The sequence below is a fragment of the Sphaerodactylus townsendi genome, linkage group LG05 (assembly GCF_021028975.2).
Source record: "Sphaerodactylus townsendi isolate TG3544 linkage group LG05, MPM_Stown_v2.3, whole genome shotgun sequence".
NCBI classification, from domain to species: Eukaryota; Metazoa; Chordata; class Lepidosauria; order Squamata; family Sphaerodactylidae; genus Sphaerodactylus; species Sphaerodactylus townsendi.
In genome coordinates, this window is record NC_059429.1 from 48,139,795 (window position 1) to 48,157,284 (window position 17,490).

Below are 17,490 nucleotides of genomic sequence, written 5' to 3' on the forward strand. Positions count from 1 at the left end.
ATGAGGAACTACTACTAGGGCACCATTTTTTGTTTTATGTTGATGTTTTAACAAATGTAAATTACACTGTTGTTAGATACCCTGAGACTGGCCTTGGCCAAGGAGGACAGGGTAATATAAGATAAAATAAAAAATACTTCAAAGTTTTCCCACAATAAAGCAACTTGCACACTGCTGGTATAACTGGGAATTAACTCTAAATAAAGGTGTTACAGGCTATGTGAAACTTACTCTTCAAAGTCTTCCAACGACAGCATGCAGCAAAGACAATTGGACTCTAAAGGTTTGTTAACAGGAACTCTACTTGAAGCCAGATGTGTCCCATTCCCATTTATTCACCACCACCTTTTTTCTTACTGAAATACTGCTTTTGCAGGTAAGGAGAGACTCAGAAAAATGTAGGACATGAGAGTCTGAAGCAATGGAAAGACTCAACAAAGCAACACAAGCATACCCTCCCCCCCCTTTCACCAGTGAATGCAGTTGCCTCTCCTCTAGCAGAAGGAATCTCTAGATCCCACCTTTAGCATGTCTTCTGGGCAGAATGCATGAAATATCATAACTTATAAAGAAGCAGCACAGTCTTTCTGAAGCGTTATTATTTAATTTTCATTTTTGTATATAAACTTTTAATGTCCTGAACTCTCTTGTAAGCAAACTATTTGTAAAAAAAATCAGAAACATACTTAAAGGGTTTAAAAACAAGGGTTTTAATGAAGCTGACAAGAAAATAAAAGAAGCAATTTACTTAATGAGATACATTTCTTTATGTTGAAAATGAGTTACATACAACTAGAGTACAGTTAAAAGATACCACACAGTCCAACACTTAATTCCTCAATTGTGTAAAATCAACAAGTCTCTACTGTCAAATATACAGTATTTCATATGGTGGAAAGGATTTCTGAAATTAAAGACAGGCATCATGATATTCTTGTGGCTTTTATATATTTACGGTAGGGCCATTTAACACATTGTCAAAATTGTACTCCAATGCGATGTGAATGACACCTCGTGTTTTGCCAAAACTTTTTTTTCCAGTCTAATACTCCATTTTAAGATTACCTTGATTTTCTCCTTCCATTTAACACATTAATAGTTATTAAAGTACATTATAAAGAATTAAGAGGGTATTTCAAAAATGTCCATCCATAGTTGAAATCTTGGACATGCTGGAATTTGTTCCTTGCATTTTTTAAGGACATCCAGAACGAAGTCTCACAACCCTTTTTTCAATACACACACACGACAAAGCATCTTGTATGTTATCAGACCAAAGTAATGGCTGAAATTAATAATAGAATCAAAACAATGATCTCCAGCATTTATTAAAATCTTTTCAAGTTCATAAACAAAGCTACTGAAGAATTTATCGTATACAGTTAGCATACAACAGCATGTCCTCAGTCTAAATGAAATACAAAAGATTTAACATTTTTCGTACAAATAATTTCTTTAATTTTATTAATGTGACATTATATTTATTACATAAAATCTGCTACTGCAAAGTATCGTATGCTTGTTTTGCACATACGTAGACCAGGGTGGGCAAAGATGACAAACAGACTTCTAAGGAAGGTGTTGTGCAAAACTGCCCGACAACTTAAAAAGACACACAGATGTACCATCCATCTCATTCCAGACTGTAAAATGCCTACAGAGGTTTTCTTAAAGGAGTGTCATAGAGATTAAAAGGAAGCAATGCCAGTTTTATTATCTGCATCAGCCTTCTACAGAACGCCCATGACTACATACATACCAGTCTAGATCAGCTTTAATAAAAAGACCTCATTCTTGTATACATGTAAATTGATCATAAAACATGAGCCTAGTTGTTTTAAGCCATACTGATGTGCCATCCTAAGGCTGGCCACTGAATTACCAGAAACTGAGTACTCAACTAAAAAGTTATATTGATTTTTTTAAAAAACACAAGATTGTATACTGAGCCACTGATTGTTAACAAACACTGAAATGTGTGTGTAAAAGTGCTGGAAGCTAGAACATGGCAGCAATACCCTTTAAGTCAGTTGGTGAGATTGTAACAAAACTTAACTCAACCTAAATGAGTCTCTGAGTGACCATACATTCCATTTCACTGAAAGAAAGAAATGAAGAAACCACATCACTTATGGTGGCAGTTTTAAAATTCTCTCTTCCATGCAAATGAAGTGCTGCAATTAGGAACCATGATTGGAGCAGCACTCCGTTCTCAATTTACTAATATAGTATACCAGAATAAAAACTTGGCATTTACTTCTTTTATTCTTCATAGTTAACAGAAATACCAGGTTTATCTAGCAACACATTGATATATTAATACTAAATTTTCCATTTGCTACACCATTTATTCTCACAGCTAAAGAGGTTTTTTTTAAAAAAAGAAAATATGTTTCCCCCTCAATAAAAAGGGTTGAAATGTGAAATACTTCAGGAGCCCCAACATTGAAATTACTTTTAAAAAATACCAGTCCAAGTTTGACAATACTGACCAAGCCTTGTGTTTCAGGTTCTAGGGCGAGAAAAAGCCATTCAGATAGCTACTTATTGAAATGACAGTAAATTAAGCATGATTAAATACGGTCCAAAGCCCAGGCTGGATGAGATTGTTCTTGCTTATTAAGGTGGTGCTTCCCATGGCACAGTATGCTTACGGCATATCTACCTGCTGGCCAGGGAGGGAAAAAGTAGTATGAGACAAGGAGAAGAACTGCCAGTATGTAGAAAACCAAGGCACAGGATCTATCTATGTACCTTACACAAGCTGTCCAATTCTGATACTAACTAAGTTTGGTCAGTCTCCAGGAAGATGCATTTAAGTCAATTAGCATACACTCACATGGTGATAAATACTATCTTCAGAAATGCTAATGATTGGCTAGATTTAATCCAAGCTACTAAAAAAATTACAAACTTATGAACTGTAGCCTCAGACATGAGGCAGACACAGAAGGATTGGCTGGCACAGACTAGAAGCAACACTTATCTTTTACTTCGGTCTAAGTCATGCTATCCAGAATACCTTCAGTATCATTCGCACAAATACATTGTTCAAAATAAAATGGAGTACTCTTGGGTAAAAAGCTACTTCATTTTAAAAGAGGACAGGAGAGAGAAATCAACAATACACAGAAACCAAAAGGAAATTACACAAACCAAATGGTTAAGTAGGAAAAGTGGTCTATAATCTGTGTTATAGCACAAAACGTGCTTGCTTAATTGTGCCTAGTTATAAGGGTTGGTGCAAACTGCACACATGGAAGATGGCAATAAAGACCTCAGTCAGCTTTGTGGAATGAAGTAACTAGGTAATAGTTTTGACATATGACGGTCTCAGCTCCACCTCATGAGTTAACAGAGTGCAAAGATCCCAATATGAGCCCTGATGTCCTGTTATCCTCCAGCAGTACTAAAAGTCAGCAAATTCCTTTGCACACTTCTCTGTTAGAGACACACGAATATCTTCTTCCTCATAGTCATCGAAGTTGCTGGTATCTCCGGGGCCTCTACACTTTGGTATGAATGGAGCTTCCACCTAGATGTAAAACATAAACAAGAAAATTGTAGCTGCCAATCCAAAATAACTAGCCAGAATACAAATTTGCAACAGGGAAGCTACTATAATTAAAAAGCATGAGACCATTGAATCAAGTAAAATAGATGAATTACAGAACTGAAAGTTTGGGGACAACTATTTTTTAGAATATCACATGCCCTTTTGGGATGCACAAAGAAAAAAATAAGGCCCATAAACACAGAAAATCTTTCAGAAGTTCACTGGTGGTGAGCTGTTTTTCTCAGCTTTTGGAAAGACAAATTCAAATCTGCACAAAATGGAACTCTACAATTTAAAAAATGTTGATTTTGCAAACACTCGTTGGTCTTATTATAGAAAAGGAAGGCAGCCCAACTGAGAGGTGAGGGGGCTGAGTCCCCCACTGGAGCCAGTGAACCCCTGCACTGGCAAGAGTGCCCATTGTGCCGGTGCAAGGGGAAAATGTGCCTGCAGAGAGGCAACTTACTCAAGCAGCCAAATGTGACGTGGCTCCATGGCACCACGTGGAAACTGCCTGCACTGCCCAAACCTGCCAGCACAAAATGCTATGCCAGGTGTAGGGAACCTGCGGCTCTCCAGATGTTCAGGAACTACAATTCCCATCAGCCCCTACCAGCATGGCCAATTGGCCATGCTGACAGAGGCTGATGGGAATTGTAGTTCCTGAACATCTGGAGAGCCGCAGGTTCCCTACCCCTGTGCTATGCTGATGTGGCTGAGGGTGTTCCAAGGACGTTGCTGACCTTAGTCAATCTCCAGTGCCCAGTTGGTCCCTGTGTGCCAGCAGAGCCGCCAGTGGAGATACCCCACAATTTTTGTGGTGCGTCTCTGCTGTAAGATGAGTTTCCTTCTTTTACATTTTCAGGTTTCCCGTGCTGCGGGAAAGCCCTTTGGAGTGTTGCCACAATGGCACTGCCCCTGCTCATCCATCATCTCTGGATTGGGCTGTCAATCTATTTAAGTGTTGCCACTTATATTTGCTCTATCTTCCAGACTGGGAAATCAGGTAAGTGGAGAGGCCCAAGAGCTGTGTGAACTGGTGAGGTGTCAGACGCAATCTCCTAACACTCTTATCAATACATCTAATTCTGAGCTAGGGCAAATCTAGAGGCTGAAAGCATGAGCACATGACAATTCTTTCAAAAAACCTGGGGGAAAAATCTGAAATTTTAAAAATCCCACCAAACACTAGGTGTTAAGCCCCCCCCCTTCCCTCCAACAGAAGCAGTGAATGTAGCTTTAAGGAACAAATGCTCTCTCAGTTGCCATTGTGAGGTTGATAAGACAACCACAACAGTATCGTTAGCCTTCAAGTCTTGGCTTCTGTCTGGAAAAGGAAGGGGTCTTTTTAAAGTTTTTTAAAGTTTTATTTATTTATTTATTAAATTTATAGGCTGCCTCATCCCCGAAGGGCTCGAGGCGGCTCACAACATGACTGTTTCCAGAACAGTAAATCAATATAACATAAAATCTAACTCATTAAAATTCAGCAGCAATTAAAACAATAAATACAGATTAAACAACAAGGTACACAACAATACACAAAACAAACATAAAAATAAAACATTGACATTCAAGCTCATAAAATCTGTATGGAGCATACTATCTAAATTTACATTTTTGAATAGCATTACTCTATCTTTCCAATATATCCTCATATATAATAACATATTTATTATGAAACATATTACCTAAATCTATCTTTCTTCTATTTTGGTTTTCCTTGATTTAACTTCATTCTTTTAAACTTTATAATTTAAAAAAATTCAATATTTCTACTAAGTATAAAAGATGTTAGTTTTGCCATAATCACATATTCAGTTAATTTATTCATCAATTCATTCAAATATCTCAGCCTTCCATTTTGCTGTGTACTTTTTGCTGTGTACCATTTTGCTCTTCCTGCTTTCACCGTGTACTTAAATAACTCACTACATGTTTTTGGAATATTACTTGGTACAATATTTAGTAGCATATTTTTGGGATTTTTTTATTCATCTCAAAACTTAAGATTCTGCATTTCATCATGTATCTGTACATAATATTTCTTTGCCTTCTTACATGTCTACCACATAAGACAGAATGTTGGCCCAGGTTCAAATTACCACCCTGCCATGGAAACTCACTGGGTAATCCTGGCCCAATTACCCATTCTCAACCTAACCTAAATCAGAGGGGTGTTGTGAGGATACAATGGAGGACAGGAGAATGATATAACCTGAGCCAAGTCCCTACTGCGGAGACAGTTGGGGATATACATTAAGTAAATTACTAAAAAGTGCAGCTGAAATGGATGGCAGATTAAAGGTAGGATGATTGCTGGGTTGGGAAGGAAAGAAGCAAGCAAAGTAAGGACAGGGATTGCCAGGTGATGGAAAAGAGCAAATAGTGTGGGAAGGGGGATACAGTGGAAAGTGAGGTATACACTACAAGGTCCCTATTAAGCCTAACAGTTGGCACCATATAACAGGCCATAGTTTTCCTGGGTAAAGGCTGCTGAGAAATGGAAAGAGGAAAAACTGAAGACCAGGAAACAGATAAAAGGAGGTTGGCTGGTGGGTGGGAAAGAGAAAAGGAATCAGGAAAACAGGCCATGTAGGCATTCAAGGAAAAGGAAATAATGGTGGAGGAGACAATCAGAGGCCTCCGCAAGTCCTTGCGGGACCTCCACATGTACTAACATATATCCCAGTGGAGCTTGGTGACAATTATGGTTTATCATATGAAGAATTTTTAAGTGCCTGCAACATTGGAATAATGACATTTTTATGAAGACTGATTCTTGAGGAAACAGGAATCAATTGCTTAAGGAAAAAAAGAAAATTTCACAACACAGATTTTGGACTAGATGGATATTTTAAAATACAGAGGATCACCCATTCGGCACTGCACATTTGCTTAAGTGGTCATCCTTAAAAATAAAAGAATACACTGAGGTGTTAATCATAGCCTGTCTTGTTATAATTAATGCATTACTGATTATAACTACTACTGCTGCGAAGCTAAACCACCAGTTTCTTTTTATAAACTATTGTTGGATTTGAGACTCAGCTTTATAAAGTGTTTTTGCATGGAAGCAGGCCTTGTGTCTCTAAAATAGACACAAATTGAAAAATAAGACCATAACACGACCATCAAAATATGCTTAACCTACAAAAGTTCAGTCTAGCATGCATCATTCCAAAGACAAATAGCTAATTAAAATTTAAACAGTGGTGGAAGAATTTATTTTTCATGAAGTAACTGACTGCAGAACTATGAAAAAAAATAATTCAGATATTTTTAATCATAGCTTGATCACCACCATCTCATAGCAGTTGGAAATATATTTTTCCAGTTGTTAGTATTTGTGCAACAGGAAAGGATCTGCTGGCCACGTATTTGGAGCAGTTGTGTTGGAAAAAGACCCCAAGCTCATTTGCCGAAAATGGATAAACAGAGTATATAGGTGAAAGGAGAAAGAGTATATATATGTTTTTAAGCAAAGGAAGAAAAGTTAGCACTCAGAAGATCAAAGTACCAAGAAAATTCCATAGAAGGAATTTGTTAGCCTGTTTCAGCAAATATAAGAAGTTATTGCGTATCACAAAAATGGTCAGCTTTACTGTAAGATGTTTGTGGGTTACAGCAAACTTCAACACATACACCTGATGCAGTGGTCTCTAGTCCATAAAAGCTTAAGTTACAGTAAATCTTGTAGCCTTTAAAGTATAAGAAAGCTCCCTTTGCTTAAAGAAATCATGAAGAACTGGCACAGTTGAAAACTTTACTGTTTCAAAATCAAGGGGGAAAGCCCATATTTAGATTTTAAAAACACTGTATGTGCTAATCTTAATTGGAGATTTCATTTTCCTTCCATTTTCTTTTTTCCCTTCCATTTTCTTTTAACAGTAATTTTACCTGAAAAATTCTTACCTTCCTCTGATAAATGGCAATCCAATCTGTAGTGGCAAACCATTTATGATTTTTTATATCATTTACACCATTCTTGAGATTTCCATAACGTTTGGTCAAATCTACCTGGAGTAAATTTCTTAGTAGATCCTTAAGGTCTGAACTGAAGTGAGATGGGAATCGTACCTACAAGACATATCACATTTTAATTACTACAACACAGGCAACTTTCAAAATAGAAGGGAAATGATACTGTTTATAAAAGAATTGTGAAAAACAGCAGATTATACAACTGAGAACAGAGTACAGTGAGGATTAGGCCCTATAGACAGCTAGTTTCACACGCCTTAGGGATAAAACACTTTCTTCACATAGTTAATGAAGCCTTAACGGGTTTTCCAAAGCCTGTTTTGACCCCACCCCCCTTTTCCCTTTTATCCTTTGGGTGAGTGAAGCTTTTTAAAAAACCCATTTGCCTTTAGAAACCAAAGTGGGTTTAAAGGGCCCACATGAAAGGGATCATAGTTGCTTTAATTTTATTAAAGAGTATAAACCAACATTATAATCAAAAAGATAAAATAAAAATTTCCGTTTTTTCCTGTTTTATACAAATTTTCCTCTCAAAATAAGTATCCCACAGATAACACGTGACAGGATGTTTTTACTGATTCCTCTTTTATCCAGGTACTAACGGTACCCGGCCATGCGTTGCTGTGGGTTACTGTGGTGAAATGGGAAAGGAACAGTAGCAGCAAATCAATTGCAGAGGCCAGCAGTATGTGATCATGGAAACGTGCAGCCTGATACTGTGCGATGTCATTGATGTGTTTGACCGCACTCCTTGGGTGGGGGGGAATGGAAAGGCACCCCTCCCACACATCTAGGCTGGCTGGGCATGATTCTTTACCTGGGAGTAAATCTGGTTGGTGGCAATGGGTGTCCCTTCTGAGTAAACCCTCTGAGGGGAACGACGCAGCCATTCAAAGTATGTCACAGCTGCTTTACCGAGCTTACTCCTGAGTAATGCATGCCTGGTTTTCTGAACTGTAACCACAGTATTCAGGGAATCTAGGCTGGCCGGCCCCTCCCTCCCGTCCCTTGCATGCCCACCCCTCACTCTCTCCCCTCCATCACTTCTCTTCCCTTGCATGCCACCTCCCCCCTCCCTCTCCCTCCGCTAGGGTGGGTGGGTCATATCCAGATGCTGGGCCCCCACCCTCCCCTCCCCTCCCTTGCATGCCACCCCTCACTCTCTCCCTTCCCTCACTTCTCTTCCTTTGCATGCCTCCCCCTCCATCCCTTCCCTCTCCCTCCTTCCAGCTGTCTTTTACATTCAAGCTTGTTCAATATGGGTGTGGAATATGGGTGAGGAAGTAGTTAAGTGGTGGTTAGATGTGAGGGAGGGCAGAGTGAGGAGTGTGAGGATGAGCTGAATGTGTATGAGAGTATGTATGTTGTGTGGTAGTAGTGGGTGAGGCACAGAGAGTGAAAGGTACCTGCGTGTGAGGGGGAAACCCCACCTGACGTCTCACATGGCAGCGTGTGTATGAGTTCCACTTCCACTTGAGTTATTACCTATGTGTACTGTTTTCGCTGCTCATATCTGGCCATCTGAGCGAACATTCTAAGGGCACGAACATTCTAAGGGTGACAGTTACACACAGCCAGGTGCATGTCCTTCACCAGGGAGTGCCAGGAAAAAGGCATTTTACCTAGGCCACGTGTGAAATTTCAGGTATGTGAACATCTAAAAACACTCTCACCTGGCTGACTACAGTGGCTGGGAATTTTCAGAGGAATTGGCCCAGATTCTAAAGGCAAAACCCAAAGCCCTTTAAATGCCAGAATCAAAGACTCTGTTAAAACTAATCTTGTATGCATTGTTTCGTCAACATCAATTTCCATACTACACAGCAAGAGACATTTAAAACTATGTCATAGGGGTCTGCTTTTCAAAGAGAAGTAATCAGACGGTCCAGAAGACCACATGCTATTTTTAGCTCTTTTTGATCCTGCAGCCTAGACAAATGTTATGGGTAAGCAGCTCAGAAGCTCTATTTGGCCTTCTATGCAGGGCTGATGGTGATTGGAGTAGCAAATGAGTCAGTTTTTCATATTAGAGTTGTCCATATTAGAGTCCAAAGAATACAAAGGCAAACTTATGAGTGTGTTTTCAAATTGCTATACATCAATCGTTTAAGAAACAAGTGTGCAGCTTTTAAGCCTGAGTTTATACATTATCATGCATCATCTGTATACTTGGCAATAATGTCAAAGGGATAAAAATTCTCTAATAGACCCTGGAGGGTGCAGGATTAATTCTTGACTTTTTCATTAAGAGCTTTCAAATTGCCAGAAGCTAGTAGAGTGGTGGTTTGGTATGATGCTTGTTTGAGTTAATATAAATATCACTAAAATAACTTTACATTCCAAATATTGGTAACGGACTGTCTTGTAAATTAGAGTATAATCTGAACAACATTCAAAATTTACTACTGAAAATGTAGTTTAAAGAAATCATAAACGGCAAGCTAGTTTTAAGGTTTGGATCCTGTGAACCAGTGCCATGAATGATCTACAGTCTGCCATGGAGTGCGCATCCTCCTCCCGCTAACCATTCTGTATGCACAAGGTCAATGGATTCTTGTGCAACTGGAAGTTTTAGCAGAAGAGGAACAGACTATTTTGCAGAGACTATTTAGAGCTCACAGAACTCATTCATAGGATCCAAGCCTAAGCCTTTTGTGAATTAATAATATTATACAACATACTAATTTCATTATTTGATTCCAACTCCTACTATACATGGAAAGTCTTAATTCATTCTATAAATTCAAATGATACCTTACTATTCAATAGGAAAACTGCATGTGGTAAATAACCCATTGTTTAAGAAAGAGTAGCATTCTGGTACTGAAAACTTCTCAGCAATTTCACAGGCTTTATACACACAAGCTAACTATATTCTATCCCTTTGTATTCAAAATGGTACATATATATTCACTACTTTTCTTTGTGAACATAATACATTTGTGGTGTACATCTGCATTAGCCTGAAAAAGAATTTTTGACACATTGACTAGTAAATGAAACACAAACTAGGCAAAGTGATATCAGTTTGTTAGGATGGGGAGTAACAAGTTTTAGCTGTACCCTTCTAAAAATAAGATTCAAATTAGGAGTGACAGTAGGAATTTTCATGGCAGAATTTTGCTTTTACTTTTCAGTTTGAATTTCTACCATTTAAAGCTGCAATTTCATCTATGGGTTACTAGGCAAAACACTCAACCAGGATAGTCTCTATCACCTACTCTGGCCAAGATAACACACAAACACACCTCTAAAATGTTAACTTTATCACTATATATCAGTTTTCCTTTGTCACTGTATTCCCCTAAAGTGAATGGTTAAAAGAACAAATTCCTGTATCTTTTCTCCTCTTCTTAGTGTAGATAGGAAGAAAGGAGAGGGAGAATGCATAGACCAGGGGTAGGGAACCTGCGGCTCTCCAGATGTTCAGGAACTACAATTCCCATCAGCCTCTGTCAGCATGGCCAATTGGCCATGCTGGTGAAGAATGATGGAATTATCTGAGCCTAATTCTAACATAAACAAAGGGGAAGGTGGCTACAACCCCTCCCATATAATTTTTTTTGAGATCACAAAAGGTATTGCTTACCTTTCCTGAAACTATTTTTTCATAAATCTGGATTGGTTGATCTGCAAAGAATGGAGGATATCCAGCTGCCATTTCATAAATTAACACTCCTAAGGCCCACCAGTCTACTGCCTTGTTGTAGCCCTGGTAAAGAAGAAATACTACAATTAGCATTACTAGTAGTTTTTCATAGAATCATAGAGTTGGAAGAGACCCTAAGGGCCATCAAGTCCAACCCCCCTGCAATGCAGGAACACACAATCATAACACTCCTTCATATTAAGAACAAAAAACCTGGTTACACAATTCTGCAGTAAGCTACCTTCTATTCTCACAAAATTAGACAACTCTGTGTAATTAATTTCAGGCCACTTCTACATGAAAAACAGTCTTAAGACTGAATAATACCAACTGAAGTAAAAATATTTCATCACCACTTAATACCCAGCTTAACTCTTATGGTAGTATATGATGGTTTCACCAGCAAAGCTAAGAACCAATCTTTTAATATACCTTCTGGAAATTTCCTGCACAATTCAACATTAATTATTTTCAAATCCTCATAAAATACATAATAGTTTGCATCTTAGTTGCATTCAACAATTTGCAGCAACACTATTTAAATTCTTTCTGAAACAATTTGCAAGTACATGTATGCTAAATATTTTATAGATGAGACTAAGATCTTATCATGATTTGAGACACATGGGATATTCAAGTTTATTCAAACCAACTTCAGTCAAAAATCTAACAGGTCAAAGTTCACTGATGCTCGAGGATACATCCTATTAATAAAGATGTACTAACTAATTCTATCAGCCCAATCCTCACTGCTTGTGCTTGGAAGTTCAGTTATTTCACAAGAACTTGCTTCCAAATTAGTAAACTTGCGACTACAGGTCTCTTCTCTAAAACTGTAAGGTTGTGAAATATTTTTAAATACCTTGCTGAGAATTATTTCAGGTGCCAAATATTCTGGAGTACCACATAACGTCCAAGTTCTGCCTTTTACTCTTTTTGCAAATCCAAAGTCTGTGACCTAGTAGTATATAAAAAAACACAACTACAATAAGATTTGAAAAGTGCCTAAAAAAGGAAATAACTTGATTTTTCAGAAAGTGTTTATCCCACAGAAGCACTCCATGTCTTACGGCCAATTCAAACAAAGTTCATCTTGAATTTTATGTACCATTTCAAGCAAGAATGAAATCATGAAAGACAGTCTACCTTCTGTTAAAAACTATGCACATGCTGACAATTAATGAAACATAACTTCCAGAGGCATCCTTCGCTTAACCTTAAGCAATTGTTTATATGGGTATGTTAATTCATTTTTTAAAATTGAAATCAACTGAAATTGTAAACCAGCTTGGATCAAACTTCTGAATTCCTTCTGATTCCTCAAATACTGAAAGGTAATTCCTCTTATCAATTTTCTTACAATTAACAAATTTAAAACATGCTATGTCCATTTAAAAGCAATGAAGATTCATGTGTAAACATTTGTTTGCATCATACCTGGATATATCCTTGTTGGTCAATTAAAAGATTTTCAGGTTTTAGATCTCTGTAGATGAGGTCTAGTGAATGGAGGTACTCAAATGTTAGTACTATCTGAGCTGCATAAAATCGTGCATGTGGTTCACTGCAAAGAATAAAAAACATTAGACTTTTAACAGCAGCCATTCACAACAACACAATGTATGTTATGGTATGTACTCTGGAGAGTACTAGGAGGATCTCTGCTTTCCCTAGAAACAACTATTTTCCAAAGTAATTTCTCACATCAAGTTTATAAAATACATTGAGGAACAGACCTAACTGTTGTATAATGTAAAACCATTTCAAAAAGTTGCTGAAAGTATTAGATAACTTGTTTTTCTAAGACATTTCAGAAAACCTTTATACTCTGCAAGAGATCTTTAAAAAGTACTTCCTGAAACTATCAAAAGCTGCTAGAAAGTCTCTCATCTTACCTGAACCTTCCAATTCTTCTTAGATGTGAGAACATTTCACCTCCAGGAACATATTCCATAACCATATATAAATTAGAATTGTCCTAAGGGAAAATGAAGAGTGTTCAGTTGGGAATCTAGGGATTCATAGAAAATCCATCAAATTTTACTTCTGACGAAATAAAATGATAAAAAATTAATTACATGCATACTTGTATTGAACATGGAACAATATATTGGAAAAATCTAGACAAGAAGCATTCAGATTTAGCCATGAACTTAAACCAATAATGTTACCAAAATTTCTTATCACTTGGTCTGAAAAAATTGGCTTTGACTGGCAGGACTGTTCTTATTTTCATATTTGCTGGACTTAGGCACTGTTTGCTGTTACAGAAGAGTGAAAATATATACAGGAAGAAAAATTATGCTATTGTAGCAACATTTTTAGAAGATGCAACTAAAATATGCATGCATCTGGATGATGCAACTGTTCTTCATGATTTCCAGGGGGCAGTTCTCAGGCACCTCACACTATCTGCACACAAATGCCACAGAACAAAACAGCAAAGTGTAGTGCAGTGGTTAGAGCTTCAAAGCAGGATCTGCGAGACCCAGATTCAAATCACCATTTTGCTGTGGAAGAACCTGGGAGGGGCACCAGGAGCAAGGGGGAACTGCGCTCGGGCATGTGCACGCCCCAGAACTCCCCCTCCATGCCCCTGCCAATGCCCTGTTGGCACTATGCTACTGGGGGGCACAGAGAGGGAAAGCTTAACACAGAGGGACAGATTGGTAGATGGACTGATGGCTGGGAGGGAGGGAGGCAGTATTGCCAGCCTCCAGGTAGGGTCTTGATATCACTCAGAATTACAACAGATCACCAGATGATAGAGACCAATTCGACTGGAGAAAATGCTCCTCTGGAGGGTCAACACTAGAACATTTTACCCTGCTGAGATAATTTCCCTCACCTCTCTCCCCAGGATCCACACAAAATTCTAGGAATTTTCCAACCTAGAGCTTGCAGCCTGAAGGGGAAACTGATCTCTGTAGTTGACAGATCTGTTGTGATTCCACGAAATTCCACTGTCCTATACCCTTTTCAACAAAAAGAACCAAGTAAAATTACAACTGCCACATGCTGGACTGTCTTTTTTTTAGAATGCTCCACTTGGGTTTAGTGCCTACCTAACAGAATTAGGTGAGTTCCCTCTTTCAAGTCCTTGTGGATTCCTACTTGTTAAAATCTAATGGAATAATGGGTAGAAAGCTATACCCTGTTCAGGATAAAGGTGACAGAAGAATTGTGAATTCATCTGTCATTTCCTGGACTATCTTTGTTCTAGAATGTTCCGCTTGGATCCTAGAGCCTTAGGGACAGAACTAGGTGGCACCAGGACCCAAGCAAAGCATTCTAGGACAAAGACGGTTCAGGAAATGGCAAATTTAAATCTACTGTCATCTTTGTCCTGAACAGGGATACAATAAAACATTGTGACCAGTCATAATCTCTAATTTAACATTTACCTTAAAAGAATACTCCAGTCTTACAAGAAAAGGAAAGTTCACTGCTTGTAATATTCTTTTTTCATTCAGTGTGTGTTCTATTTGTTTCAGTTTGACCACCTACAAAAAAACCCAGAATTCATTAGTCTGAATAAACAAAGTCTCAAACAAGGCAAAACACTATTTATGATGGAAATAACAAAGTCGACTTTGTTTGAGTGTGTTCAGTCTTACACTAAACAAAAATTGCTAAAGTCATACCTAGACCTGTAAGTAGGGTATATCAGTTGGGAGCTTATGTCTTGCTTCTGCAGCTCTTCCTCTGCTGTACCGCGTACTCCTGTGGTGCTCGGGGCTTTTAGCTAATTGGAAACAATTGTCTTGTGTACACTGAAGGGCCTAGCACCAAAAGCTCACCTCCATAACAGAAGCATGGTATTGGGTGCAAACCACAGTACCCACTTGGGTGCAGAAAAGACTGCAATATAACTAAGTCCGCTGTATATTTAACAATTTTCCTCTTCTGCTTTATCGTTTGCTTCATCAAAAGATGTATCATACAGTCTCCATGCCTATCCCATCTTTGGTTCTCCACTGAGACTGTCAAAGAAACAGTATGGCCTATTCCAACAAAGACGACGGCTCTATTGCAAGCACTGCAAATGAGAATCTAGTATCCAGTTTGTTTCATGCAAACTTGCTGATTAAACAGAAGCACAAATGTAAACACTACTATACACAGCAAGCTCTTGTTAAAACTGCAGTTACGGATAGCTTTGGGACATCTGGCAAAAGAGAGAATCACTAGCTCCGGAAACTGTGAGTAGTCCTTTTTCATTTTCCTCATGTACATTAGAAAAGTACCTTTAAAGAACACTGGCATTATTTTATCTTATGTGTTTGCCCTTATATTACAGTAGGACCTGGTGGTGAGTACAAAGACCAAGAACCGCTAGTACCAATTAATTTGGGATAGACTTCAATTCATTCTATTAATTTAAATTTGAAGATCGCCACAACTAGGATCAGGCTTAAATTGTTGTCAGAGATTTTGTAAACTATTTATGCTGAACTAATTTTAAGTAGCAATAACTGCATTAGCACATAGTTTCATGATATAAATTTTAAAGCTTGAATTGACAGCTGCCACAATTTTAAAGCTTGAATTGACAGCTGCCACAATTGATCAGCGGCTGCCAAGCCCCAGTTTCCTAAGTTGGGGTCCCTATCAAGGTATAATGCCAGCTGTTTCAGTAACCATTTCCAAACTGCCACCTTTATTACCCTGGCAAGAGGCAAATCAGAATGTGATTGCTAGGCAACCATTCACATGTTCCTGGAGAACACAAAGATGATAGCAAATACACAACTGCTCTCAAGGCAACTGCACATTTTGCTCCTCTTCCTTCTCAGAAGAGACTTAAAGCTGACAATGACATGTTTACAGATTACGTGAATTATAGATCATGGATTTCTGATCTGTTGGAATATTTGTAGTGGGGTATTCTCAAATACTTTCATATGGTTTTGTTATCAAAAAGAAGCATGGGTGAAGCATCCTTAAACCACATCAGCTAGCTTTGGAGAAAGCATTCTCATTTTGAAAGGCTAAGCAAAGTAGTGAAGGTCTAAGTAAAGTGTTGTCATGGATATTCTCTAATTGTTGATTTCTTTCTTCCTTACATTACTATGAAGTTACCTATGATGTTATGTAGATATTAACCAAATGGTTACTATAAGCCACAAGTAATTGAGGGAGAGGGGAAATCCCACTGTCTTCCATGTGTTTAATAGTTGTCATTACTCCCCTGTATCATCTGCACACATGTTGTTCATAATATTTTTGGTGAATATAGCTGCAATTTATTTGTTTTTCAAAGAATAAGATCTGTCTTGCAGAATTTTTCTCCCAGTGGCTCCACTGAGGATTTTTTTGATCTGGGGAGGCATACTTGACTATTAGATATATGATACAGATCTCTTACAGTGGGTGGATCCAACCATTCTGCTAAACAAGATTTGAAGCCTCCTTTTAGTTAGCCGAGGGGGTATTCCATTGCCCTAAGCATCTAACCCATCACTGGAACAGCCATTTAAGTTGGAGGAAGGCAACAAACTTTGAGCAGAATGGTTGAATCTACCCAGTGGATGATCGAAAAGTTGCTTGCTCTTGTCCAAACCCATGCCTCATGTTCATTTTGTAAGAAGCAGGGGGTGGTCAGTCCTAATAGCAGAATTTTGTGAGTGCAGCATGCCTTCTGTTGCCCAACACCTGGTGCCTCACACTCTGTAGTTCTTCTTCTATTCCCAAGACTTCTCATTCCAGTCTGTCTAAACTTTAAAAATCACACTAAACACAAACTATATCTATACCCATCATCTAATGGAAGATTTGTACTTAAGCTACATATTCTATGCCTGGAACTGGTACCTCCATGAAATTCAAAGTATGCTGTTTTGGGCAAGACATTTTTTTGTTGCACAAAGCCCATTGAAGGTCTTCTCCTAGGTTTCTTCCTTTTCCCTTGTTTATTTTGTTTACTGAGCATGACTGCCTTCTTTTAGTGAACACTGTTTAAAACCATAGCCAAGAATGAGGCAAAGGGAAAAAAACAGATTGCATGGTAACTCAGGCAAATTCACAAGCCTCTAAAAAATGCCTGTTTGGCTGTGTTCAGCAAAGCCTGTCAGATGCCTAACATTATCCAACATTCTAGCTGTTCTTAGACTACCACAGTTTGTTAATTGCATTATCTTGAATGCACAGAGCTTGGAAAAAGGGAAGGGGCAGATGGACACACTGAAAAGCAGAGAACTGGGAATTACCGAAAATACAAAAATTTCCAGCGATGAACAAGGTAGATCAGTTTTACATACTTGTACAAGTACCATAACCATCCATATACCAGTGTATGCAA

At 38.2% G+C, this 17,490-nt stretch overlaps 1 protein-coding gene across 7 annotated transcripts in view; it reads right to left on the minus strand.

Annotated features, from left to right (window-relative positions):
* Window positions 1-686: 686 nt before the first annotated feature.
* PRKACB (protein kinase cAMP-activated catalytic subunit beta) overlaps window positions 687-17,490 on the minus strand; it is an 81,889-nt gene continuing 65,085 nt past the window's right edge. For all 7 annotated transcript variants that reach the window (XM_048496827.1, XM_048496829.1, XM_048496826.1 and 4 more), the window contains 7 exons: window positions 14,594-14,692; window positions 13,085-13,167; window positions 12,627-12,753; window positions 12,052-12,147; window positions 11,130-11,252; window positions 7,472-7,636; window positions 687-3,535 (listed from right to left, as the gene is read on the minus strand). In XM_048496827.1, coding sequence (XP_048352784.1) covers window positions 3,410-3,535; window positions 7,472-7,636; window positions 11,130-11,252; window positions 12,052-12,147; window positions 12,627-12,753; window positions 13,085-13,167; window positions 14,594-14,692 — 819 coding nt within the window. In that variant the 3' untranslated portion in view covers window positions 687-3,409. The remainder of the gene's footprint in view (window positions 3,536-7,471; window positions 7,637-11,129; window positions 11,253-12,051; window positions 12,148-12,626; window positions 12,754-13,084; window positions 13,168-14,593; window positions 14,693-17,490) is intronic.